This window comes from Oncorhynchus nerka, linkage group LG3 (assembly GCF_034236695.1).
Source record: "Oncorhynchus nerka isolate Pitt River linkage group LG3, Oner_Uvic_2.0, whole genome shotgun sequence".
Classification (NCBI taxonomy): Eukaryota; Metazoa; Chordata; class Actinopteri; order Salmoniformes; family Salmonidae; genus Oncorhynchus; species Oncorhynchus nerka.
The window spans coordinates 85,337,112-85,364,770 of record NC_088398.1 but is presented as its reverse complement, the minus strand read 5'-3'; the positions used below and the strand labels follow the sequence as shown (position 1 = coordinate 85,364,770).

General features: G+C 51.5%; 1 protein-coding gene across 1 annotated transcript in view; it reads left to right on the top strand.

Moving 5' to 3' along the window:
* Nucleotides 1-27,659, top strand: part of LOC135563583 (ATP-binding cassette sub-family B member 6-like) — a 118,566-nt gene that overhangs the window by 49,882 nt on the left and 41,025 nt on the right. Inside the window, exons 11-13 of the mRNA XM_065006406.1 lie at nt 15,244-15,329; nt 24,797-24,854; nt 24,992-25,096. Of these exons, the coding sequence (XP_064862478.1) occupies nt 15,244-15,329; nt 24,797-24,854; nt 24,992-25,096 (249 nt within the window). The remainder of the gene's footprint in view (nt 1-15,243; nt 15,330-24,796; nt 24,855-24,991; nt 25,097-27,659) is intronic.

Genomic DNA, 27,659 nt, shown 5'->3' with positions numbered 1-27,659 from the left:
GTGGGCTGTGGGACTGCTGTGGGACTGGTGGGACTGGCTGTGGGACTCTGGGACTGTGGGACTCTGGGCTGTGGGGCTGTGGGACTCTGGGCTGTGGGACTCTGGGCTGTGGGACTCTGGGCTGTGGGACTGTGGGCTGGACTGTGGGCTGTGGGACTGTAGTGCTGTGGGACTGTGGGCTTTGGGGCTGTGGGACTCTGTGCTGTGGGACTGTGGGCTTTGGGACTCTGGGCTGTGGGACTCTGGGCTGTGGGACTCTGGGCTGTGGGACTCTGGACTGTGGGACTCTGGACTGTGGGACTCTGGACTGTGGGACTCTGGACTCTGGGCTGTGGGACTGTGGGACTCTGGGCTGTGGGACTGTGGGACTGTGGGACTCTGGGCTGTGGGACTGTGGGACTCTGGGATGTGGGACTGTGGGACTCTGGGCTGTGGGACTGTGGGACTCTGGGCTATGGGACTGTGGGACTCTGGGATGTGGGACTCTGGGCTGTGGGACTCTGGGCTGTGGGACTCTGGACTGTGGGACTCTGGGCTGTGGGACTCTGGGCTGTGGGACTCTGGGCTGTGGGACTGTGGGACTCTGGGCTGTGGGACTCTGGGCTGTGGGACTGTGGGACTGTGGTGCTGTGGGACTGTGGGCTGTGGGCTGTGCGACTCTGGGCTGTGGTGCTGTGGGCTGTGGGACTGCTGTGGGACTCTGGGCTGTGGGACTGTAGTGACTGTGGGACTGTGGGACTCTGGGCTGTGGGACTGTGGTCCTGTGGGACTGTGGTGCTCTGGGCTGTGGGACTGTGGTGCTGTGGGACAGTGGTGCTGTGGGCTTTGGGACTGGGCTGTGGGACTCTGGGCTGTGGGACTCTGGACTGTGGGACTCTGGGCTGTGGGACTCTGGACTGTGGGACTGTGGTGCTGTGGGCTTTGGGACTCTGGGCTGTGGTGCTGTGCAGCTGTGGGACTCTGGACTGTGGGACTGTGGTGCTGTGGGCTTTGGGACTGGGCTGTGGGACTCTGGGCTGTGGGACTCTGGACTGTGGGACTCTGGGCTGTGGGACTCTGGACTGTGGGACTGTGGTGCTGTGGGCTTTGGGACTCTGGGCTGTGGTGCTGTGCAGCTGGGACTCTGGACTGTGGGACTGTGGTGCTGTGGGCTGTGGGACTGTGGGACTCTGGGCTGTGGGACTGTGGTGCTGTGAGACTGTGGGACTGTAGCGCTGTGGGACTGTGGGCTTTGGGACTGTGGGCTGTGGGACTGTGGTGCTGTGGGCTTTGGGACTCTGGGCTGTGGTGCTGTGGGGCTGTGGGACCCTGGACTGTGGGCTGTGGGACTGTGGGACTGTGGGACGCTGGGCTGTGGGACTGTGGTGCTCTGGGACTGTGGGCTTTGGGGCTGTGGGACTCTGGGCTGTGGGACTCTGGGCTGTGGGACTGTGGGCTGTGGGACTCTGGACTGTGGGACTGTGGGCTGTGGGACTCTGGACTGTGGGACTGTGGGACTCTGGACTGTGGGACTGTGGGACTCTGGGCTGTGGGACTCTGGGCTGTGGGACTGTGGGACTGTGGTGCTGTGGGACTGTGGGCTGTGGGCTGTGCGACTCTGGGCTGTGGTGCTGTGGGCTGTGGGACTGTGGGACTGTGGGACTCTGGGCTGTGGGACTGTGGTGCTGTGGGACTGTGGTGCTCTGGGCTGTGGGACTGTGGGACTGTGGGACTCTGGGCTGTGGGACTGTGGGACTCTGGGATGTGGGACTGTGGGACTGTGGGACTCTGGGCTGTGGGACTGTGGGACTCTGGGCTGTGGGACTGTGGGACTGTGGTACTCTGGGCTGTGGGACTGTGGGACTCTGGGCTGTGGGACTGTGGGCTGTGGGCTGTGGGACTCTGGGCTGTGGGACTGGGCTGGGGCTGTGGGACTCTGGGCTGTGGGACTCTGGGCTGACTCTGGACTGTGTGGACTCTGGGCTGTGGGACTGTGGTGCTGTGGGACTGTGGGCTGGGGCTGTGGGACTCTGTGCTGTGGGACTGTGGGCTGTGGGACTCTGGGCTTGTGGGACTCTGGGCTGTGGGACTCTGGGCTGTGGGACTCTGGGCTGTGGGACTCTGGACTGTGGGACTCTGGGCTGTGGGACTCTGGACTCTGGGCTGTGGGCTGTGGGACTCTGGGCTGTGGGACTGTGGGACTCTGGGCTGTGGGACTGTGGGACTCTGGGACTCTGGGACTGTGGGACTCTGGGCTGTGGGACTCTGGGCTGTGGGACTCTGGGCTGGGACTGTGGGACTCTGGTGCTGTGGGACTGTGGGCTGTGGGCTGTGGGACTCTGGGCTGTGGTGCTGTGGGCTGTGGGACTGTGGGCTGTGGGACTCTGGGCTGTGGGACTGTGTGCTGTGGGACTGTGGGACTCTGGGCTGTGGGACTCTGGGCTGTGGGACTGTGGTGCTCTGGGCTGTGGGACTCCTGCTGTGGGACTGCTGGGCTGTGGGACTGTGGGACTCTGGGCTGTGGGACTCTGCTGTGGGACTCTGGGACTGTGGGACTGTGGGACTGTGGGACTCTGGGCTTTGGGACTCTGGGCTGTGGGACTGTGGGCTGTGGGACTCTGGGCTGTGGGACTGTGGGACTGTGGGCTGTGGGACTCTGGGCTGTGGGACTGTGGGACTCTGGGACTGTGGGACTCTGGGCTGTGGGACTCTGGGCTGTGGGACTCTGTGGTGCTGTGGGACTGTAGTGCTGTGGGACTGTGGGCTGGGGGCTGTGGGACTCTGGCTGTGGGACTGTGGGCTGGGACTCTGGGCTGTGGGACTCTGGGCTGTGGGACTCTGGGCTGTGGGACTCTGGACTGTGGGACTCTGGACTGTGGGACTCTGGACTGTGGGACTGGACTCTGGGCTGTGGGGACTGTGGGACTCTGGGCTGTGGGCTCTGTGGGACTGTGGGCTGTGGGACTCTGGGCTGTGGGACTGTGGGCTGTGGGACTGTGGGACTGTGGGCTGTGGGACTGTGGGACTCTGGGCTGTGGGACTGTGGGACTCTGGGCTGTGGGACTCTGGGCTGTGGGACTCTGGGCTGTGGGACTGTGGGACTCTGGACTGTGGGACTCTGGGCTGTGGGACTCTGGGCTGTGGGACTCTGGGCTGTGGGACTGTGGGACTCTGGGCTGTGGGACTGTCTGTGGGCTGTGGGACTGTGGGACTGTGGTGCTGTGGGACTGTGGGCTGTGGGCTGTGGACTGTGGGCTGTGGTGCTGTGGGACTGTGGGCTGTGGTGCTGTGGGACTCTGGGCTGTGGGACTGGGACTGGGACTCTGGGCTGTGGGACTCTGGGACTGTGGGACTGTGGGCTCTGGGCTGTGGGACTGTGGGCTGTGGGACTGTGGGTGCTTTGGGACTGGGACTGTGGGACTCTGGGCTGTGGGACTCTGGGCTGTGGGACTGTGGGCTGTGGGACTCTGGGCTGTGGGACTGTGGGTGCTGTGGGACTGTGGGCTCTGGGCTGTGGGCTGTGGGCTGTGGGACTCTGGGACTGTGGGACTCTGGGCTGTGGGACTCTGGACTGGGCTGTGGGACTCTGGGCTGTGGGACTGTGGGACTGTGGGACTCTGGGACTGTGGGACTCTGGGCTGTGGGACTGGGCTGTGGGACTGTGGGACTCTGGGCTGTGGACTGTGGGACTGTGGGCTGGGACTGTGGGACTGTGTGGACTCTGGGACTGTGGGCTGTGGGCTGTGGGCTGTGGGACTCTGGGCTGTGGGACTGTGGTGCTGTGGGACTGTGGGCTGTGGGACTCTGGGCTGTGGGACTGTGGTGCTGTGGGACTGTGGGACTCTGGGCTGTGGGACTGTGGGCTGTGGGACTGTGGTGCTGTGGGCTGTGGGACTCTGGGCTGTGGGACTGTGGGCTGTGGGACTCTGGGACTGTGGGACTCTGGGCTGTGGGACTCTGGGCTGTGGACTGTGGGCTGTGGGCTGTGGGACTGTGGGCTGTGGGACTCTGGGCTGTGGGACTCTGGGCTGTGGGACTCTGGGCTGTGGGACTCTGGGCTGTGGGACTCTGGGCTGTGGGACTCTGGGCTGTGGGACTCTGGACTGTGGGACTGGGCTGGGCTGGGCTGTGGGACTGTGGGACTCTGGGCTGTGGGACTGTGGGCTGGTGGGACTGTGGGACTGTGGGACTCTGGGCTGTGGGACTGTGGTGCTGTGGGACTGTGGGACTGTGCTGTGGGACTGTGGGCTTGGGACTGTGGGCTGTGGGACTGCTGTGGGCTGTGGGACTCTGGGCTGTGGGACTGTGGGCTGTGGGACTGTGGGACTGTGGGCTGTGGGACTGTGGGCTGTGGTGCTGTGGGACTGTGGGCTGGGCTGTGGGACTCTGGGCTGTGGGACTCTGGGCTGTGGGACTGTGGGCTGTGGGCTGTGGGACTGTGGGCTGTGGGACTCTGGGCTGTGGGACTGGGCTGGGACTGTGGGACTGTGGGACTCTGGGCTGTGGGACTCTGGGCTGTGGGACTGTGGGACTGTGGGACTCTGGGCTGTGGGACTGTGGGACTGTGGGACTGTGGGCTGTGGTGCTGTGCTATGGGCTGTGGGCTGTGGGGACTTGGGCTGTGGGACTGTGGGCTGTGGGACTCTGGACTGTGGGACTCTGGGCTGTGGGACTCTGGCTGGGCTGTGGGACTCTGGGCTGTGGGACTGTGGGACTGTGGACTGTGGGACTGTGGGACTCTGGGGCTGTGGGACTCTGGGCTGTGGGACTCTGGGCTGTGGGACTCTGGGCTGTGGGACTGGGCTGGGCTGTGGGACTCTGGACTGTGGGACTCTGGGCTGTGGGACTGGTGCTGTGGGACTGTGGGCTGTGGGGCTGTGGGACTGTGGACTGTGGGCTGTGGGACTGTGGGACTGTGGGACTGTGGGACTGTGGGCTGTGGACTGGGACTCTGGGCTGTGGGACTGTGGTGCTGTGGGACTGTGGTGCTGTGGGACTGTGGTGCTGTGGGACTCTGGGCTGTGGGACTGTGGGACTGTCTGTGGGCTGTGGGACTCTGGTGCTGTGGACTGTGTTGGTGGCTGTGGGACTCTGGGCTGTGGTGCTCTGGGCTGTGGGACTCTGGGCTGTGGGACTGGGCTGTGGGCTGTGGGCTGTGGGACTCTGGGCTGTGGGACTCTGGGCTGTGGGACTGTGGGACTGTGGTGCTGTGGTCTGTGGGACTGTGGGCTGTGGGACTGTGGTGCTGTGGGACTCTGGGCTGTGGGCTGTGGGACTCTGGGCTGTGGGACTCTGGACTGTGGGACTCTGGGCTGTGGGACTCTGGACTGTGGGACTCTGGACTGTGGGACTCTGGGCTGTGGGAATCTGGACTGTGGGACTGTGGTGCTGTGGGCTGTGGGACTGTGGTGCTGTGGGACTGTGGTGCTGTGGGACTGTGGTGCTGTGGAACTGTTTTGCTGTGGGACTGTGGGACTGTGGTGCTGTGGGCTGTGGGACTGTGGTGCTGTGGTACTGTGGTGCTGTGGTCTGTGGGACTGTGGTGCTGTGGGACTGTGGTGCTATGGGCTGTGGGACTCTGGGCTGTGGGACTCTGGGCTGTGGGCTCTGGGCTGTGGGACTCTGGGCTGTGGGACTCTGGGCTGTGGGACTGTGGGACTGTGGTGCTGTGGTCTGTGGGACTGTGGTGCTGTGGGACTGTGGTGCTATGGGCTTTGGGTCTCTGGGCTGTGGGCTGTGGGACTCTGGGCTGTGGGACTCTGGACTGTGGGACTCTGGGCTGTGGGACTGTGGGACTCTGGGCTGTGGGACTGTGGGCTGTGGGCTGTGGGACTGGGGCTGTGGGACTGTGGGCTGTGGGACTCTGGACTGTGGGACTGGGCTGTGGGACTCTGGACTGTGGGACTCTCTACTGTGGGACTCTGGGCTGTGGGACTCTGGACTGTGGGACTGTGGTGCTGTGGGCTTTGAGACTCTGGGCTGTGGTGCTGTGGGCTGTGGGGCTGTGGGACTGTGGACTGTGGTGCTCTGGGCTGTGGGACTCTGGGCTGTGGGACTGTAGTGCTGTGGGACTGTAGTGCTGTGGGCTGTGGGACTGTGGTGCTGTGGGACTGTGGTGCTGTGGGACTGTGGTGCTGTGGAACTGTTTTGCTGTGGGACTGTGGGACTGTGGTGCTGTGGGCTGTGGGACTGTGGTGCTGTGGTACTGTGTTGCTGTGGTCTGTGGGACTGTGGTGCTGTGGTGCTATGGGCTGTGGGACTCTGGGCTGTGGGACTCTGGGCTGTGGGCTCTGGGCTGTGGGACTCTGGGCTGTGGGACTCTGGGCTGTGGGACTGTGGGACTGTGGTGCTGTGGTCTGTGGGACTGTGGTGCTGTGGGACTGTGGTGCTATGGGCTTTGGGTCTCTGGGCTGTGGGCTGTGGGACTCTGGGCTGTGGGACTCTGGACTGTGGGACTCTGGGCTGTGGGACTCTGGACTGTGGGACTCTGGACTGTGGGACTCTGGGCTGTGGGAATCTGGACTGTGGGACTGTGGTGCTGTGGGCTGTGGGACTGTGGTGCTGTGGGACTGTGGTGCTGTGGGACTGTGGTGCTGTGGAACTGTTTTGCTGTGGGACTGTGGGACTGTGGGCTGTGGGACTGTGGTGCTGTGGGACTGTGGTGCTGTGGACTCTGGGCTGTGGGACTGTGGTGCTGTGGGACTCTGGGCTGTGGGACTCTGGGCTGTGGGACTCTGGGCTGTGGGCTCTGGGCTGTGGGACTCTGGGCTGTGGGACTCTGGGCTGTGGGACTGTGGGACTGTGGTGCTGTGGTCTGTGGGACTGTGGGCTGTGGGACTGTGGTGCTGTGGGACTCTGGGCTGTGGGCTGTGGGACTCTGGGCTGTGGGACTCTGGACTGTGGGACTCTGGGCTGTGGGACTCTGGACTGTGGGACTCTGGACTGTGGGACTCTGGGCTGTGGGAATCTGGGCTGTGGGACTCTGGACTGTGGGACTCTGGGCTGTGGGACTCTGGACTGTGGGACTCTGGACTGTGGGACTCTGGGCTGTGGGACTCTGGACTGTGGGACTCTGGGCTGTGGGACTCTGGGCTGTGGGACTCTGGGCTGTGGGACTGTGGGCTGTGGGCTGGGACTCTGGGCTGTGGGACTCTGGACTGTGGGACTGTGGTGCTGTGGGACTCTGGGCTGGTGCTGTGGGACTGTGGGCTGTGGGACTCTGGGCTGTGGGACTCTGGGGCTGTGGGACTCTGGACTGTGGGACTGGGCTGTGGGACTCTGGGCTGTGGGACTCTACTGTGGGACTCTGGGCTGTGGGGGCTGTGGGACTGTGGTGCTGTGGGACTCTGGGCTGTGGGACTGTGGGCTGTGGGGCTGTGGGACTGGGCTGTGGGCTGTGGGACTCTGGGCTGTGGGACTGGGCTGTGGGACTCTGGACTGTGGGACTGTGGGACTCTGGGCTGTGGGACTCTGGACTGTGGGACTGTGGTGCTGTGGGCTTTGGACTCTGGGCTGTGGTGCTGTGGGCTGTGGGGCTGTGGGACTGTGGACTGTGGTGCTGTGGCTGTGGGACTCTGGGCTGTGGGACTGTAGTGCTGTGGGACTGTGGTGCTGTGGGCTGTGGGACTGTGGTGCTGTGGGACTGTGGTGCTGTGGGACTGTGGTGCTGTGGGACTGCTGTGGGACTGTGGGACTGTGGTGCTGTGGGCTGTGGGACTGTGGTGCTGTGGACTGTGGTGCTGTGGTCTGTGGGACTGTGGGACTGTGGTGCTGTGGGCTGTGGGACTCTGGGCTGTGGGCTGTGGGACTCTGGGCTGTGGGACTCTGGGCTGTGGGACTGTGGGACTGTGGGCTGGTCTGTGGGACTCTGGGACTGTGGGCTTTGGGACTCTGGGCTGTGGGCTGTGGGACTGTGGGACTGTGGGACTGTGGTGCTGTGGGCTGTGGGACTGGGCTGGGACTCTGGGCTGTGGGACTCTGGGCTGTGGGACTCTGGGCTGTGGGACTCTGGGCTGTGGGACTGTGGTGCTGTGGGACTTTGGGACTCTGGGCTGTGGGCTGTGGGCTGTGGGACTCTGTGGGCTGTGGGACTGTGGTGCTGTGGGCTGTGGGACTGTGGTGCTGTGGGACTGTGGGACTGTAGCGCTGTGGGACTGTGGGCTTTGGGACTGTGGGCTGTGGGACTGTGGTGCTGTGGGCTTTGGGACTCTGGGCTGTGGTGCTGTGGGGCTGTGGGACTCTGGACTGTGGGCTGTGGGACTGTGGGACTGTGGGACTCTGGGCTGTGGGACTCTGGGCTGTGGGACTCTGGGCTGTGGTGCTGTGGGCTGTGGGACTGTGGTGCTGTGGGACTCTGGGCTGTGGGACTGTAGTGCTGTGGGACTGTGGGACTCTGGGCTGTGGGACTGTGGTGCTGTGGGACTGTGGTGCTCTGGGCTGTGGGACTGTGGTGCTGTGGGACTGTGGTGCTATGGGCTGTGGGACTCTGGGCTGTGGGACTCTGGACTGTGGGACTGTGGTGCTGTGGGACTCTGGGCTGTGGTGCTGTGGGCTGTGGGGCTGTGGGACTGGGGCTGTGGGACTGGGGCTGTGGGACTGTGGGACTGGGCTGTGGGACTCTGGACTGTGGGACTCTCTACTGTGGGACTCTGGGCTGTGGGACTCTGGACTGTGGGACTGTGGTGCTGTGGGACTCTGGGCTGTGGTGCTGTGGGCTGTGGGGCTGTGGGACTCGGGGCTGTGGGACTCGGGGCTGTGGGACTCTGGACTGTGGGACTGGGCTGTGGGACTCTGGACTGTGGGACTCTCTACTGTGGGACTCTGGGCTGTGGGACTCTGGACTGTGGGACTGTGGTGCTGTGGGCTTTGAGACTCTGGGCTGTGGTGCTGTGGGCTGTGGGGCTGTGGGACTGTGGACTGTGGTGCTGTTTGCTGTGGGACTCTGGGCTGTGGGACTGTAGTGCTGTGGGACTGTAGTGCTGTGGGCTGTGGGACTGTGGTGCTGTGGGACTGTGGTGCTGTGGGACTGTGGTGCTGTGGAACTGTTTTGCTGTGGGACTGTGGGACTGTGGTGCTGTGGGCTGTGGGACTGTGGTGCTGGTACTGTGGACTGTGGTGCTGTGGGACTCTGGTGCTGTGGGGTGCTGGGCTGTGGGACTCTGGGCTGTGGGACTCTGGGCTGTGGGCTCTGGGCTGTGGGTGGGACTCTGGGCTGTGGGACTCTGGGCTGTGGGACTGTGGGACTGTGGGACTGTGGTCTGTGGGACTGTGGGACTGTGGGACTGTGGGACTCTGGGCTGTGGGACTCTGGGCTGTGGGCTGTGGGACTCTGGGCTGGGACTCTGGACTGTGGGACTCTGGGCTGTGGGACTCTGGGCTGTGGGACTCTGGGACTGTGGGACTCTGGGCTGTGGACTCTGGACTGTGGGACTGTGGACTGTGGGCTGTGGGACTCTGGGCTGTGGGGGACTGTGGTGCTGTGGGACTCTGGAACTGTTGGGCTGTGGGACTGTGGGACTGTGGGCTGTGGGCTGTGGGACTCTGGGCTGTGGGACTGTGGGCTGTGGGACTGTGGGACTGTGGGCTGTGGGACTCTGGGCTGTGGGCTGTGGGACTCTGGGCTGTGGGACTCTGGGCTGTGGGCTCTGGGCTGTGGGACTCTGGGCTGTGGGACTCTGGGCTGTGGGACTGTGGGACTGTGGGCTGTGGTCTGTGGGACTGTGGGCTGTGGGACTCTGGGCTATGGGCTGTGGGACTCTGGGCTGTGGGACTGTGGGACTCTGGGCTGTGGGACTCTGGGCTGTGGGACTCTGGACTGTGGGACTCTGGGCTGTGGGACTCTGGGCTGTGGGACTGTGGGACTGTGGGACTGGGGCTGTGGGACTCTGGACTGTGGGACTGGGGGCTGTGGGACTCTGGGCTGTGGGACTACTGTGGGACTCTGGGCTGTGGGACTCTGGACTGTGGGACTGTGGTGCTGTGGGACTCTGGGCTGTGGTGCTATGGGCTGTGGGGCTGTGGGACTGGGCTGTGGGACTGGGGCTGTGGGACTCTGGGCTGTGGGACTCTGGGCTGTGGGACTCTGGACTGTGGGACTCTGGGCTGTGGGACTCTGGGCTGTGGGACTCTGGACTGTGGGACTGTGTGCTGTGGGCTTTGAGACTCTGGGCTGTGGTGCTGTGGGCTGTGGGGCTGTGGGACTGTGGACTGTGGTGCTGTTTGCTGTGGGACTCTGGGCTGTGGGACTGTGGTGCTGTGGGACTGTGGAGTGCTGTGGGCTGTGGGACTGTGGTGCTGTGGGACTGTGGGACTCTGGGGTGCTGTGGGACTGTTTTGCTGTGGGACTGTGTGGGACTGGGCTGTGGGCTGTGGGACTGCTGTGGACTGTGTTGCTGGGCTGTGGGACTGTGGTGCTGTGGGCTGTGGGACTCTGGGCTGTGGGACTCTGGGCTGTGGGCTCTGGGCTGTGGGACTCTGGGCTGTGGGACTCTGGGCTGTGGGACTGTGGGACTCTGGTGCTGTGGACTGTGGGACTGTGGTGCTCTGGGCTGTGGGATGGGCTGTGGGACTCTGGGCTGTGGGCTGTGGGACTCTGGGCTGTGGGACTCTGGACTGTGGGACTCTGGGCTGTGGGACTCTGGACTGTGGGACTCTGGACTGTGGGACTCTGGGCTGTGGGACTCTGGACTGTGGGACTGTGGTGACTCTGGGCTGTGGGACTGTGGGCTGTGGGACTGTGGGCTGTGGGACTGTGGTGCTGTGGGACTGTTTTGCTGTGGACTGTGGGACTGTGGTGCTGTGGGCTGTGGGACTGTGGTGCTGTGGGACTGTGGGCTGTGGTCTGTGGGACTGTGGTGCTGTGGGACTGTGGTGCTCTGGGCTGTGGGACTCTGGGCTGTGGGACTCTGGGCTGTGGGCTGTGGGGCTGTGGGACTCTGGGCTGTGGGACTCTGGGCTGTGGGACTGTGGGACTGTGGTGCTGGGCTGTGGGACTGTGGTGCTGTGGGACTGTGGGATGGGCTTTGGGTCTCTGGGCTGTGGGCTGTGGGACTCTGGGCTGTGGGACTCTGGACTGTGGGACTCTGGGCTGTGGGACTCTGGACTGTGGGACTCTGGACTGTGGGACTCTGGGCTGTGGGATCTGGGCTGTGGGACTCTGGGCTGTGGGACTCTGGGCTGTGGGCTGTGGGACTCTGGACTGTGGGACTCTGGGACTGTGGGACTCTGGACTGTGGGACTCTGGGACTGTGGGACTCTGGGCTGTGGGACTCTGGGCTGTGGGACTCTGGGCTGTGGGACTGTGGGACTGTGGGACTGTGGGACTGTGGGCTGTGGGACTGTGGGCTGTGGGCTGTGGGACTGTGGGCTGTGGTGCTGTGGGCTGTGGGACTCTGGGCTGTGGGACTCTGGGCTGTGGGACTCTGGGCTGTGGGACTCTGGGCTGTGGGACTGTGGGCTGTGGGCTGTGGGACTCTGGGCTGTGGGACTGTGGGACTGTGGGCTGTGGGGCTGTGGGACTCTGGGCTGTGGGACTCTGGGCTGTGGGACTGTGGTGCTGTGGGACTGTAGTGCTGTGGGACTGTGGGCTTTGGGGCTGTGGGACTCTGTGCTGTGGGACTGTGGAGCTTTGGGACTCTGGGCTGTGGGACTCTGGGCTGTGGGACTCTGGGCTGTGGGACTCTGGACTGTGGGACTCTGGACTGTGGGACTCTGGACTCTGGGCTGTGGGACTGTGGGACTCTGGGCTGTGGGACTGTGGGACTGTGGGACTCTGGGCTGTGGGACTGTGGGACTCTGGGATGTGGGACTGTGGGACTCTGGGCTGTGGGACTGTGGGACTCTGGGCTGTGGGACTGTGGGACTCTGGGATGTGGGACTCTGGGCTGTGGGACTCTGGGCTGTGGGACTGTGGGACTCTGGACTGTGGGACTCTGGGCTGTGGGACTCTGGGCTGTGGGACTCTGGGCTGTGGGACTCTGGGCTGTGGGACTGTGGGACTCTGGGCTGTGGGACTGTGGGACTCTGGGCTGTGGGACTCTGGGCTGTGGGACTGTGGGACTCTGGACTGTGGGACTCTGGGCTGTGCGACTCTGGGCTGTGGGACTCTGGGCTGTGGGACTCTGGGCTGTGGGACTGTGGGCTGTGAGACTGTGGGCTGTGAGACTGTGGGACTGTGGGCTGTGAGACTGTGGGACTGTGGGCTGTGAGACTGTGGGCTGTGAGACTGTGGGACTGGGCTGGGACTGTGGGACTCTGGGCTGTGGGACTTTGGGCTGTGGGAGACTGGGACTCTGGGCTGTGGTGCTCTGGGCTGTGGGCTGTGGGACTCTGGGCTGTGGGACTCTGGGCTGTGGGACTGTGGGACTCTGGGCTGTGGGACTCTGGGCTGTGGGACTCTTGGCTGTGGGACTGTGGGACTCTGGGCTGTGGGACTGTGGGACTCTGGACTGTGGGACTCTGGGCTGTGGGACTCTGGGCTGTGGGACTGTGGGACTCTGGGCTGTGGGACTCTGGGCTGTGGGACTGTGGGACTCTGGGCTGTGGGACTGTGGGCTGTGGGACTGTGGGACTCTGGGCTGTGGGACTGTGGGACTCTGGGCTGTGGGACTGTGGGCTGTGGGACTGTGGGCTGTGGGACTGTGGGACTCTGGGCTGTGGGACTCTGGGCTGTGGGACTCTGGGCTGTGGGACTGTGGGACTCTGGGCTGTGGGACTCTGGGCTGTGGGACTCTGGGCTGTGGGACTGTGGGACTCTGGACTGTGGGACTCTGGGCTGGGACTCTGGGCTGTGGGACTGTGGGCTGTGGGACTCTGGGCTGTGGGACTGGGCTGGGACTGTGGGCTGTGGGACTGTGGGACTGTGGGCTGGGCTGTGGGACTCTGGGCTGTGGGACTGGGCTGGGACTGTGGGACTGTGGGCTGTGGGACTGTGGGACTCTGGGCTGTGGGACTGTGGGACTCTGGGACTGTGGGACTCTGGGCTGTGGGACTCTGGGCTGTGGGACTGTGGGGGACTGTGGGACTCTGGGCTGTGGGACTCTGGGCTGTGGGACTCTGGGCTGTGGGACTGTGGGACTCTGGGCTGTGGGACTCTGGGCTGTGGGACTCTGGGCTGTGGGACTCTGGGCTGTGGGGACTGTGGACTCTGGGACTGTGGGACTGTGGGCTGGGCTGTGGACTCTGGGCTGTGGGACTCTGGGCTGTGGGACTCTGGGCTGTGGGACTGTGGGCTGTGAGACTGTGGGCTGTGAGACTGTGGGACTGTGGGCTGTGAGACTCTGGGCTGTGGGACTCTGGGCTGTGGGACTGTGGGCTGTGAGACTGTGGGCTGTGAGACTGTGGGACTGTGGGCTGTGAGACTGTGGGACTGTGGGCTGTGAGACTGTGGGCTGTGAGACTGTGGGACTGTGGGCTGTGAGACTGTGGGACTCTGGGCTGTGGGACATTGGGCTGTGAGACTGTGGGACTCTGGGCTGTGGTGCTCTGGGCTGTGGGCTGTGGGACTCTGGGCTGTGGGACTCTGGGCTGTGGGACTGTGGGACTCTGGGCTGTGGGACTCTGGGCTGTGGGACTCTTGGCTGTGGGACTGTGGGGCTGTGGGACTGTGGGACTCTGGACTGTGGGACTCTGGGCTGTGGGACTCTGGGCTGTGGGACTGTGGGACTCTGGGCTGTGGGACTGTGGGACTCTGGGCTGTGGGACTGTGGGCTGTGGGACTGTGGGACTCTGGGCTGTGGGACTGTGGGACTCTGGGCTGTGGGACTGTGGGCTGTGGGACTGTGGGCTGTGGGACTGTGGGACTCTGGGCTGTGGGACTCTGGGCTGTGGGACTGTGGGACTCTGGGCTGTGGGACTCTGGGCTGTGGGACTCTGGACTGTGGGACTCTGGGCTGTGCGACTCTGGGCTGTGGGACTCTGGGCTGTGGGACTCTGGGCTGTGGGACTGTGGGCTGTGAGACTGTGGGCTGTGAGACTGTGGGACTGTGGGCTGTGAGACTGTGGGACTGTGGGCTGTGAGACTGTGGGCTGTGAGACTGTGGGACTGTGGGCTGTGAGACTGTGGGACTCTGGGCTGTGGGACTTTGGGCTGTGAGACTGTGGGACTCTGGGCTGTGGTGCTCTGGGCTGTGGGCTGTGGGACTCTGGGCTGTGGGACTCTGGGCTGTGGGACTGTGGGACTCTGGGCTGTGGGACTCTGGGCTGTGGGACTGTGGGACTCTGGGCTGTGGGACTGTGGGACTCTGGGCTGTGGGACTCTGGGCTGTGGGACTCTGGGCTGTGGGACTGTGGGACTCTGGGCTGTGGGACTGTGGGACTCTGGGCTGTGGGACTGTGGGCTGTGGGACTGTGGGACTCTGGGCTGTGGGACTGTGGGACTCTGGGCTGTGGGACTGTGGGCTGTGGGACTGTGGGCTGTGGGACTGTGGGACTCTGGGCTGTGGGACTGTGGGACTCTGGGCTGTGGGACTGTGGGCTGTGGGACTGTGGGACTCTGGGCTGTGGGACTGTGGGACTCTGGGCTGTGGGACTCTGGGCTGTGGGACTCTGGGCTGTGGGACTCTGGGCTGTGGGACTGTGGGCTGTGAGACTGTGGGACTGTGGGCTGTGAGACTGTGGGACTGTGGGCTGTGAGACTGTGGGCTGTGAGACTGTGGGACTGTGGGCTGTGAGACTGTGGGACTCTGGGCTGTGGGACTTTGGGCTGTGAGACTGTGGGACTCTGGGCTGTGGTGCTCTGGGCTGTGGGCTGTGGGACTCTGGGCTGTGGGACTCTGGGCTGTGGGACTGTGGGACTCTGGGCTGTGGGACTCTGGGCTGTGGGACTGTGGGACTCTGGGCTGTGGGACTGTGGGACTCTGGGCTGTGGGACTCTGGGCTGTGGGACTGTGGGACTCTGGGCTGTGGGACTGTGGGACTCTGGGCTGTGGGACTGTGGGCTGTGGGACTGTGGGACTCTGGGCTGTGGGACTGTGGGACTCTGGGCTGTGGGACTGTGGGCTGTGGGACTCTGGGCTGTGGGACTGTGGGACTCTGGGCTGTGGGACTGTGGGACTCTGGGCTGTGGGACTGTGGGACTCTGGGCTGTGGGACTGTGGCACTCTGGGCTGTGGGACTGTGGGACTCTGGGCTGTGGGACTCTGGGCTGTGGGACTCTGGGCTGTGGGACTTTGGACTGAGACCCTGATCCATGGAGGAAGTAGACCATCTAGTCGCTGAGTTTCACCACACTGATGATCTCATTTCCTGTCATTTTGTCTTGTCCAGGTGAAAGACGATGTCAGCGCCACAGACCTCCAGTTAACAACGGGCGAGGTGAAGTTTCAGAACGTGTGCTTCAGCTACACTGAGGGGTAGGTCATAAAATATGTGTAGTTCATCTCTGATGTCATGAGAAAGTGTAGTTAATCTCTGATGTCATGAGAATGTGTAGTTAATCTCTGTCATGAGAATGTGTAGTTAATCTCTGTCATGAGAAAGTGTAGTTAATCTCTGATGTCATGAGAATGTGTAGTTAATCTCTGTCAGGAGAATGTGTAGTTTATGTCTGATGTCATGAGAATGTGTGTAGTTCATCTCTGATGTCATGAGAATGTGTAGTTAATCTCTGATGTCATGAGAATGTGTAGTTAATCTCTGTCATGAGAATGTGTAGTTAATCTCTGATGTCATGAGAATGTGTAGTTAATCTCTGATGTCATGAGAATGTGTAGTTAATCTCTGATGTCATGAGAATGTGTGTAGTTAATCTCTGATGTCATGAGAATGTGTAGTTAATCTCTGATGTCATGAGAATGTGTGTAGTTTATCTCTGATGTCATGAGAATGTGTGTAGTTTATCTCTGATGTCATGAGAATGTGTGTAGTTTATCTCTGATGTTATGAGAATGTTGTAGTTAATCTCTGTTATGAGAATGTGTGTAGTTTATCTCTGTTATGAGAATGTGTGTAGTTTATCTCTGATGTCATGAGAATGTGTAGTTAATCTCTGTCATGAGAATGTGTAGTTAATCTCTGTCATGAGAATGTGTAGTTAATCTCTGATGTCATGAGAATGTGTAGTTAATCTCTGTCATGAGAATGTGTAGTTAATCTCTGATGTCATGAGAATGTGTAGTTAATCTCTGATGTCATGAGAATGTGTAGTTAATCTCTGATGTCATGAGAATGTGTAGTTAATCTCTGATGTCATGAGAATGTGTAGTTAATCTCTGATGTCATGAGAATGTGTGTAGTTAATCTCTGATGTCATGAGAATGTGTAGTTAATCTCTGATGTCATGAGAATGTGTGTAGTTTATCTCTGATGTCATGAGAATGTGTGTAGTTTATCTCTGATGTCATGAGAATGTGTGTAGTTTATCTCTGATGTCATGAGAATGTGTAGTTAATCTCTGTCATGAGAATGTGTAGTTAATCTCTGATGTCATGAGAATGTGTAGTTAATCTCTGATGTCATGAGAATGTGTGTAGTTAATCTCTGTTATGAGAATGTGTGTAGTTTATCTCTGTTATGAGAATGTGTGTAGTTTATCTCTGATGTCATGAGAATGTGTAGTTAATCTCTGTCATGAGAATGTGTAGTTAATCTCTGTCATGAGAATGTGTAGTTAATCTCTGATGTCATGAGAATGTGTAGTTAATCTCTGATGTCATGAGAATGTGTGTAGTTTATCTCTGATGTCATGAGAATGTGTGTAGTTAATCTCTGATGTCATGAGAATGTGTGTAGTTTATCTCTGATGTCATGAGAATGTGTAGTTAATCTCTGTCATGAGAATGTGTAGTTAATCTCTGATGTCATGAGAATGTGTAGTTAATCTCTGATGTCATGAGAATGTGTGTAGTTAATCTCTGTTATGAGAATGTGTGTAGTTTATCTCTGTTATGATAATGTGTGTAGTTAATCTCTGTCATGAGAATGTGTAGTTAATCTCTGTCATGAGAATGTGTAGTTAATCTCTGATGTCATGAGAATGTGTAGTTAATCTCTGATGTCATGAGAATGTGTCTGGTTTATCTCTGATGTCATGAGAATGTGTGTAGTTAATCTCTGATGTCATGAGAATGTGTGTAGTTTATCTCTGATGTCATGAGAATGTGTGTAGTTTATCTCTGATGTTATGAGAATGTGTAGTTAATCTCTGATGTTATGAGAATGTGTAGTTAATCTCTGATGTCATGAGAATGTGTAGTTAATCTCTGCCTTGAGAATGTGTGTAGTTAATCTCTGATGTCATGAGAATGTGTCGTTAATCTCTGATGTCATGAGAATGTGTAGTTAATCTCTGTCATGAGAATGTGTAGTTAATCTCTGATGTCATGAGAATGTGTAGTTAATCTCTGATGTCATGAGAATGTGTGTAGTTAATCTCTGTTATGAGAATGTGTGTAGTTTATCTCTGTTATGAGAATGTGTGTAGTTTATCTCTGATGTCATGAGAATGTGTAGTTAATCTCTGTCATGAGAATGTGTAGTTAATCTCTGTCATGAGAATGTGTAGTTAATCTCTGATGTCATGAGAATGTGTAGTTAATCTCTGATGTCATGAGAATGTGTGTAGTTTATCTCTGATGTCATGAGAATGTGTGTAGTTAATCTCTGATGTCATGAGAATGTGTGTAGTTTATCTCTGATGTCATGAGAATGTGTGTAGTTTATCTCTGATGTTATGAGAATGTGTAGTTAATCTCTGTCATGAGAATGTGTAGTTAATCTCTGATGTCATGAGAATGTGTAGTTAATCTCTGATGTCATGAGAATGTGTGTAGTTAATCTCTGTTATGAGAATGTGTGTAGTTTATCTCTGTTATGAGAATGTGTGTAGTTTATCTCTGATGTCATGAGAATGTGTAGTTAATCTCTGTCATGATAATGTGTAGTTAATCTCTGTCATGAGAATGTGTAGTTAATCTCTGATGTCATGAGAATGTGTAGTTAATATCTGATGTCATGAGAATGTGTCTGGTTTATCTCTGATGTCATGAGAATGTGTGTAGTTAATCTCTGATGTCATGAGAATGTGTGTAGTTTATCTCTGATGTCATGAGAATGTGTGTAGTTTATCTCTGATGTTATGAGAATGTGTAGTTAATCTCTGATGTTATGAGAATGTGTAGTTAATCTCTGATGTCATGAGAATGTGTAGTTAATCTCTGCCTTGAGAATGTGTGTAGTTAATCTCTGATGTCATGAGAATGTGTTGTTAATCTCTGATGTCATGAGAATGTGTGTAGTTAATCTCTGATGTCATGAGAATGTAGTGTTATGAAAGTAGTTAATCTCTGTGTCATGAGAATGTGTAGTTAATCTCTCTGTTAATCTCTGATGTCATGAGAATGTGTAGTTAATCTCTGATGTCATGAGAATGTGTGTAGTTAATCTCTGATGTCATGAGAATGTGTAGTTTATCTCTGTTATGAGAATGTGTAGTTAATCTCTGCCATGAGAATGTGTAGTTAATCTCTGTCATGAGAATGTGTAGTTAATCTCTGTTATGAGAAAGTGTAGTTAATCTCTGATGTCATGAGAATGTGTAGTTAATCTCTGATGTCATGAGAATGTGTAGTTAATCTCTGATGTCATGAGAATGTGTAGTTAATCTCTGATGTTATGAGAATGTGTAGTTAATCTCTGATGTCATGAGAATGTGTAGTTAATCTCTGATGTCATGAGAATGGTAGTTAATCTCTGTTATGAGAAGTTAATCTCTGATGTCATGAGAATGTGTAGTTTATCTCTGTCATGAGAATGTGTAGTTAATCTCTGATGTCATGAGAATGTGTAGTTATCTCTGATGTCATGAGAATGTGTGTAGTTAATCTCTGATGTCATGAGAATGTGTAGTTTATCTCTGATGTCATGATGTAGTTAATATCTGATGTCATGAGAATGTGTAGTTAATCTCTGATGTCATGAGAATGTGTAGTTAATCTCTGATGTCATGAGAATGTGTAGTTAATCTCTGTTATGAGAATGTGTAGTTAATCTCTGATGTCATGAGAATGTGTAGTTTATCTCTGTCATGAGAATGTGTGTAGTTAATCTCTGATGTCATGAGAATGTGTAGTTTATCTCTGATGTCATGAGAATGTGTAGTTAATATCTGATGTCATGAGAATGTGTCTGGTTTATCTCTGTCATGAGAATGTGTGTAGTTAATCTCTGATGTCATGAGAATGTGTAGTTTATCTCTGATGTCATGAGAATGTGTAGTTAATCTCTGTTATGAGAATGTGTAGTTAATCTCTGATGTCATGAGAATGTGTGTAGTTTATCTCTGATGTCATGAGAATGTGTAGTTAATCTCTGTCATGAGAATGTGTAGTTAATCTCTGTCATGAGAATGTGTAGTTAATCTCTGATGTCATGAGAATGTGTAGTTAATCTCTGTCATGAGAATGTGTAGTTAATCTCTGATGTCATGAGAATGTGTAGTTAATCTCTGATGTCATGAGAATGTGTGTAGTTAATCTCTGATGTCATGAGAATGTGTAGTTAATCTCTGATGTCATGAGAATGTGTAGTTAATCTCTGATGTCATGAGAATGTGTAGTTAATCTCTGATGTCATGAGAATGTGTGTAGTTAATCTCTGATGTCATGAGAATGTGTAGTTAATCTCTGTCATGAGAATGTGTAGTTAATCTCTGATGTCATGAGAATGTGTAGTTAATCTCTGATGTCATGAGAATGTGTGTAGTTAATCTCTGTTATGAGAATGTGTGTAGTTTATCTCTGATGTCATGAGAATGTGTGTAGTTTATCTCTGATGTCATGAGAATGTGTAGTTAATCTCTGTTATGAGAATGTGTGTAGTTTATCTCTGTTATGAGAATGTGTGTAGTTTATCTCTGATGTCATGAGAATGTGTAGTTAATCTCTGTCATGAGAATGTGTAGTTAATCTCTGATGTTATGAGAATGTGTAGTTAATCTCTGATGTCATGAGAATGTGTAGTTAATCTCTGCCTTGAGAATGTGTGTAGTTAATCTCTGATGTCATGAGAATGTGTCGTTAATCTCTGATGTCATGAGAATGTGTAGTTAATCTCTGTCATGAGAATGTGTAGTTAATCTCTGATGTCATGAGAATGTGTAGTTAATCTCTGATGTCATGAGAATGTGTGTAGTTAATCTCTGTTATGAGAATGTGTGTAGTTTATCTCTGTTATGAGAATGTGTGTAGTTTATCTCTGATGTCATGAGAATGTGTAGTTAATCTCTGTCATGAGAATGTGTAGTTAATCTCTGTCATGAGAATGTGTAGTTAATCTCTGATGTCATGAGAATGTGTAGTTAATCTCTGATGTCATGAGAATGTGTGTAGTTTATCTCTGATGTCATGAGAATGTGTGTAGTTAATCTCTGATGTCATGAGAATGTGTGTAGTTTATCTCTGATGTCATGAGAATGTGTGTAGTTTATCTCTGATGTTATGAGAATGTGTAGTTAATCTCTGTCATGAGAATGTGTAGTTAATCTCTGATGTCATGAGAATGTGTAGTTAATCTCTGTTATGAGAATGTGTGTAGTTAATCTCTGAGAATGTGTGTAGTTTATCTCTGTTATGAGAATGTGTAGTTTATCTCTGATGTCATGAGAATGTGTAGTTAATCTCTGTCATGATAATGTGTAGTTAATCTCTGTCATGAGAATGTAGTTAATCTCTGATGTCATGAGAATGTGTAGTTAATCTCTGATCATGAGAATGTGTCTGGTTTATCTCTGATGTCATGAGAATGTGTGTAGTTTATCTCTGATGTCATGAGAATGTGTGTAGTTTATCTCTGATGTCATGAGAATGTGTGTAGTTTATCTCTGATGTTATGAGAATGTGTAGTTAATCTCTGATGTTATGAGAATGTGTAGTTAATCTCTGATGTCATGAGAATGTGTAGTTAATCTCTGCCTTGAGAATGTGTGTAGTTAATCTCTGATGTCATGAGAATGTGTCGTTAATCTCTGATGTCATGAGAATGTGTGTAGTTAATCTCTGATGTCATGAGAATGTGTAGTTAATCTCTGTTATGAGAAAGTGTAGTTAATCTCTGATGTCATGAGAATGTGTAGTTAATCTCTGCCTTGAGAATGTGTGTAGTTAATCTCTGATGTCATGAGAATGTGTAGTTAATCTCTGTCATGAGAATGTGTAGTTAATCTCTGTTATGAGAATGTGTGTAGTTAATCTCTGTTATGAGAATGTGTAGTTAATCTCTGTCATGAGAATGTGTAGTTAATCTCTGATGTCATGAGAATGTGTAGTTAATCTCTGATGTCATGAGAATGTGTAGTTAATCTCTGATGTTATGAGAATGTGTAGTTAATCTCTGATGTCATGAGAATGTGTAGTTAATCTCTGATGTCATGAGAATGTGTAGTTAATCTCTGTTATGAGAATGTGTAGTTAATCTCTGATGTCATGAGAATGTGTAGTTTATCTCTGTCATGAGAATGTGTGTAGTTAATCTCTGATGTCATGAGAATGTGTAGTTTATCTCTGATGTCATGAGAATGTGTAGTTAATATCTGATGTCATGAGAATGTGTCTGTTTATCTCTGTCATGAGAATGTGTGTAGTTAATCTCTGATGTCATGAGAATGTGTAGTTTATCTCTGATGTCATGAGAATGTGTAGTTAATCTCTGTTATGAGAATGTGTAGTTAATCTCTGATGTCATGAGAATGTGTGTAGTTTATCTCTGATGTCATGAGAATGTGTAGTTAATCTCTGTCATGAGAATGTGTAGTTAATCTCTGTCATGAGAATGTGTAGTTAATCTCTGATGTCATGAGAATGTGTAGTTAATCTCTGTCATGAGAATGTGTAGTTAATCTCTGATGTCATGAGAATGTGTAGTTAATCTCTGATGTCATGAGAATGTGTGTAGTTAATCTCTGATGTCATGAGAATGTGTAGTTAATCTCTGATGTCATGAGAATGTGTAGTTAATCTCTGATGTCATGAGAATGTGTAGTTAATCTCTGATGTCATGAGAATGTGTGTAGTTAATCTCTGATGTCATGAGAATGTGTAGTTAATCTCTGTCATGAGAATGTGTAGTTAATCTCTGATGTCATGAGAATGTGTAGTTAATCTCTGATGTCATGAGAATGTGTGTAGTTAATCTCTGTTATGAGAATGTGTGTAGTTTATCTCTGATGTCATGAGAATGTGTGTAGTTTATCTCTGATGTCATGAGAATGTGTAGTTAATCTCTGATGTATGAGAATGTGTAGTTTATCTCTGTTCATGAGAATGTGTAGTTTATCTCTGATGTCATGAGAATGTGTAGTTAATCTCTGTCATGAGAATGTGTAGTTAATCTCTGATGTTATGAGAATGTGTAGTTAATCTCTGATGTCATGAGAATGTGTAGTTAATCTCTGTTATGAGAATGTGTGTAGTTAATCTCTGATGTCATGAGAATGTGTGTTAATCTCTGATGTCATGAGAATGTGTAGTTAATCTCTGTCATGAGAATGTGTAGTTAATCTCTGATGTCATGAGAATGTGTAGTTAATCTCTGATGTCATGAGAATGTGTAGTTAATCTCTGTTATGAGAATGTGTAGTTTATCTGATGTTATGAGAATGTGTAGTTTATCTCTGATGTCATGAGAATGTGTAGTTAATCTCTGTCATGAGAATGTGTAGTTAATCTCTGTCATGAGAATGTGTAGTTAATCTCTGATGTCATGAGAATGTGTAGTTAATCTCTGTCATGAGAATGTGTGTAGTTTATCTCTGATGTCATGAGAATGTGTGTAGTTTATCTCTGATGTCATGAGAATGTGTGTAGTTTATCTCTGATGTCATGAGAATGTGTGTAGTTTATCTCTGATGTTATGAGAATGTGTAGTTAATCTCTGTCATGAGAATGTGTAGTTAATCTCTGATGTCATGAGAATGTGTAGTTAATCTCTGATGTCATGAGAATGTGTAGTTAATCTCTGTTATGAGAATGTCATGAGAATGTGTAGTTTATCTCTGATGTCATGAGAATGTGTAGTTAATCTCTGTCATGATAATGTGTAGTTAATCTCTGTCATGAGAATGTGTAGTTAATCTCTGATGTCATGAGAATGTGTAGTTAATATCTGATGTCATGAGAATGTGTCTGGTTTATCTCTGATGTCATGAGAATGTGTGTAGTTAATCTCTGATGTCATGAGAATGTGTGTAGTTTATCTCTGATGTCATGAGAATGTGTGTAGTTTATCTCTGATGTTATGAGAATGTGTAGTTAATCTCTGATGTTATGAGAATGTGTAGTTAATCTCTGATGTCATGAGAATGTGTAGTTAATCTCTGCCTTGAGAATGTGTGTAGTTAATCTCTGATGTCATGAGAATGTGTCGTTAATCTCTGATGTCATGAGAATGTGTGTAGTTAATCTCTGATGTCATGAGAATGTGTAGTTAATCTCTGTTATGAGAAAGTGTAGTTAATCTCTGATGTCATGAGAATGTGTAGTTAATCTCTGCCTTGAGAATGTGTGTAGTTAATCTCTGATGTCATGAGAATGTGTCGTTAATCTCTGATGTCATGAGAATGTGTGTAGTTAATCTCTGATGTCATGAGAATGTGTAGTTAATCTCTGTTATGAGAATGTGTAGTTAATCTCTGTCATGAGAATGTGTAGTTAATCTCTGATGTCATGAGAATGTGTAGTTAATCTCTGTTATGAGAAAGTGTAGTTAATCTCTGATGTCATGAGAATGTGTAGTTAATCTCTGATGTCATGAGAATGTGTAGTTAATCTCTGATGTCATGAGAATGTGTAGTTAATCTCTGATGTTATGAGAATGTGTAGTTAATCTCTGATGTCATGAGAATGTGTAGTTAATCTCTGATGTCATGAGAATGTGTAGTTAATCTCTGTTATGAGAATGTGTAGTTAATCTCTGATGTCATGAGAATGTGTAGTTTATCTCTGTCATGAGAATGTGTGTAGTTAATCTCTGATGTCATGAGAATGTGTAGTTTATCTCTGATGTCATGAGAATGTGTAGTTAATCTCTGATGTCATGAGAATGTGTCTGGTTTATCTCTGATGTCATGAGAATGTGTAGTTAATCTCTGATGTCATGAGAATGTGTAGTTTATCTCTGATGACATGAAAATGTGTAGTTAATCTCTGTTATGAGAATGTGTAGTTAATCTCTGATGTCATGAGAATGTGTGTAGTTTATCTCTGATGTCATGAGAATGTGTAGTTAATCTCTGATGTTATGAGAATGTGTAGTTCATCTCTGTCATGAGAATGTGTAGTTAATCTCTGTCATGAGAATGTGTAGTTAATCTCTGATGTCATGAGAATGTGTGTAGTTTATCTCTGATGTCATGAGAATGTGTAGTTAATCTCTGATGTTATGAGAATGTGTAGTTAATCTCTGATGTTATGAGAATGTGTGTAGTTTATCTCTGATGTTATGAGAATGTGTAGTTAATCTCTGATGTCATGAGAATGTGTAGTTCATCTCTGATGTCATGAGAATGTGTAGTTCATCTCTGATGTCATGAGAATGTGTCGTTAATCTCTGATGTCATGAGAATGTGTAGTTCATCTCTGATGTCATGAGAATGTGTAGTTCATCTCTGATGTTATGGACATATTCTCTCATGACAGACAATACATACATTTAACAGATGGATAGTCATGGACAGAGCAGAGCAGAGCTTGTACTACACCTAGGCATCAACCTGTCATTTGCCTTCACCTGTCAATTTAGAATCTGTAAAACTCTTGACAGTGTGTGTGCATGTGTGTGCACCCTAATCAAATGAAGTAGGACTGTGTATCTGTGTTGCTCTCCTCAGGAATGTGATTCTCAGGGGTATATCGTTCACTGTGATGGCCGGCCAGACTGTTGCTCTGGTATGTTCAACTTTTCAGATGTAACTTTCATTACATGACTAACATGAACTAAAAGGAGCATAAAAACACATGACCTCCCCTTTTGGGATACCCAGACACCCACATTTAACATCCACATTCCCTGTGTGTGTCTGCAGGTGGGCCAGTCTGGTTCAGGTAAAAGCACTATCCTCCGTCTGCTGTTTCGCTTCTATGACGTCCAGGGAGGATGCATCCGTATTGATGAACAGGATATATCCAGGGTGAGTCAACTCTATAGGGTCTATATACAGGATATATCCTGGGTGACTTAACTCTATTGGGTCTATATACAGGATATATCCAGGGTGAGTTAACTCTATAGGGTCTATATACAGGATATATCCAGGGTGAGTTAACTCTATAGGGTCTATATACAGGATGAGTTAACTCTATAGGGTCTATATCCAGCGTGAGTTAACTCTATAGGGTATATATACAGGGTGGGTTAACTCTATAGGGTCTATATCCAGGGTGAGTTAACTCTATGGGTCTAATCCAGGGTGAGTTAACTCTCTCTGATGTCAGGGTGAGTTAACTCTGTAGGTCTATCTCAGGGTGAGTTAACTCTATAGGGTCTATATCCAGGGTGAGTTAACTCTATAGGGTCTATATCCAGGGTGAGTTAACTCTATAGGGTCTATATCCAGGATATATCCAGGGTGAGTTAACTCTGTAGGGTCTATATACAGGGTGAGTCAACTCTATAGGGTCTATATACAGGGTGCGTTAACTCTATAGGGTCTATATACAGGGTGAGTTAACTCTATAGGGTCTATATACAGGGTAAGTTAACTCTATAGGGTCTATATCCAGGGTGAGTTAACTCTATAGGGTCTATACCCAGGGTGAGTTAACTCTATAGGGTCTATATACAGGATGAGTTAACTCTATAGGGTCTATATCCAGGGTGAGTTAACTCTATAGGGTCTATATACAGGGTGAGTTAACTCTATAGGGTCTATATACAGGATGAGTTAACTCTATAGGGTCTATATCCAGGGTGAGTTAACTCTATAGGGTCTATATACAGTATATATCCAGGGTGAGTTAACTCTATAGGGTCTATATCCAGGGTGAGTTAACTCTATAGGGTCTATATACAGGATGAGTTAACTCTATAGGGTATATATACAGGATGAGTTAACTCTATAGGGTCTATATACAGGATGAGTTAACTCTATAGGGTCTATATCCAGGGTGAGTTAACTCTATAGGGTCTATATCCAGGGTGAGTTAACTCTATAGGGTCTATATCCAGGGTGAGTTAACTCTATAGGGTCTATATCCAGGGTGAGTTAACTCTATAGGGTCTATATCCAGGGTGAGTTAACTCTATAGGGTCTATATCCAGGGTGAGTTAACTCTATAGGGTCTATATCCAGGGTGAGTTAACTCTATAGGGTCTATATCCAGGGTGAGTTAACTCTATAGGGTCTATATCCAGGGTGAGTTAACTCTATAGGGTCTATATCCAGGGTGAGTCAACTCTATAGGGTCTATATACAGGGTGAGTTAACTCTATACGATCTATATATAGGGTGAGTTAACTCTATAGGATCTATATACAGGATATATACAGGGTGAGTTAACTCTATAGGGTCTATATACAGGGTGAGTTAACTCTATAGGGTCTATATCCAGGATATATCCAGGGTGAGTTAACTCTATAGGGTCTATATACAGGATATATCCAGGGTGAGTTAACTCTATAGGGTCTATATCCAGGGTGAGTTAACTCTATAGGATCTATATACAGGGTGAGTTAATGCTATAGGGTCTGTGTCACGGTGCAGTAGTAATGTCAGTAGTAATGTCAGTAGTAATGTCAGTAGTAATGGCACAGTGTAGTAGTAATGTCAGTAGTAATGTCAGTAGTAATGTCAGTAGTAATGTCAGTAGTAATGTCACAGTGTAGTAGTAATGTCAGTAGTAATGGCACAGTGTAGTAGTAATGTCAGTAGTAAAGTCAGTAGTAATGTCAGTAGTAATGTCAGTAGTAATGTCAGAGTGTAGTAGTAATGTCAGTAGTGTAGTAATAATGTCAGTAGTAATGTCAGTAGTAATGTCCGTAGTAATGTCAGCAGTAATGTCAGTAGTAATGTCAGTAATAATGTCAGTAGTAATGTCAGTAGTAATGTCAGTAATAATGTCAGTAGTAATGTCAGTAGTAATGCCAGTAGTGCAGTAGTAATGTCAGTAGTAATGTCAGTAGTAATTTCACAGTGCAGTAGTAATGTCAATAGTAATGTCAGTAGTAATGTCAGTAGTAATGTCAGTAGTAATGTCAGTAGTAATGTCACAGTGTAGTAGTAATGTCAGTAGTAATGTCAGTAGTAATGTCAGTAGTAATGTCAGTAGTAATCTCAGTAGTAATGTCAGTAGTAATGTCAGTAGTAATGTCAGTAGTAATGTCACAGTGTAGTAGTAATGTCAGTAGTAATGCCAGTAGTAATGTCAGTAGTAATGTCAGTAGTAATGTCAGTAGTAATGTCAGTAGTAATGTTAGTAGTAATGTCAGTAGTGCAGTAGTAATGTCAGTAGTAATGTCAGTAGTAATGTCAGTAGTAATTTCACAGTGCAGTAGTAATGTCAGTAGTAATGTCAGTAGTAATGTCAGTAGTAATGTCAGTAGTAATGTCAGTAGTAATGTCACAGTGTAGTAGTAATGTCAGTAGTAATGTCAGTAGTAATGTCAGTAGTAATGTCAGTAGTAATCTCAGTAGTAATGTCAGTAGTAATGTCAGTAGTAATGTCAGTAGTAATGTCACAGTGTAGTAGTAATGT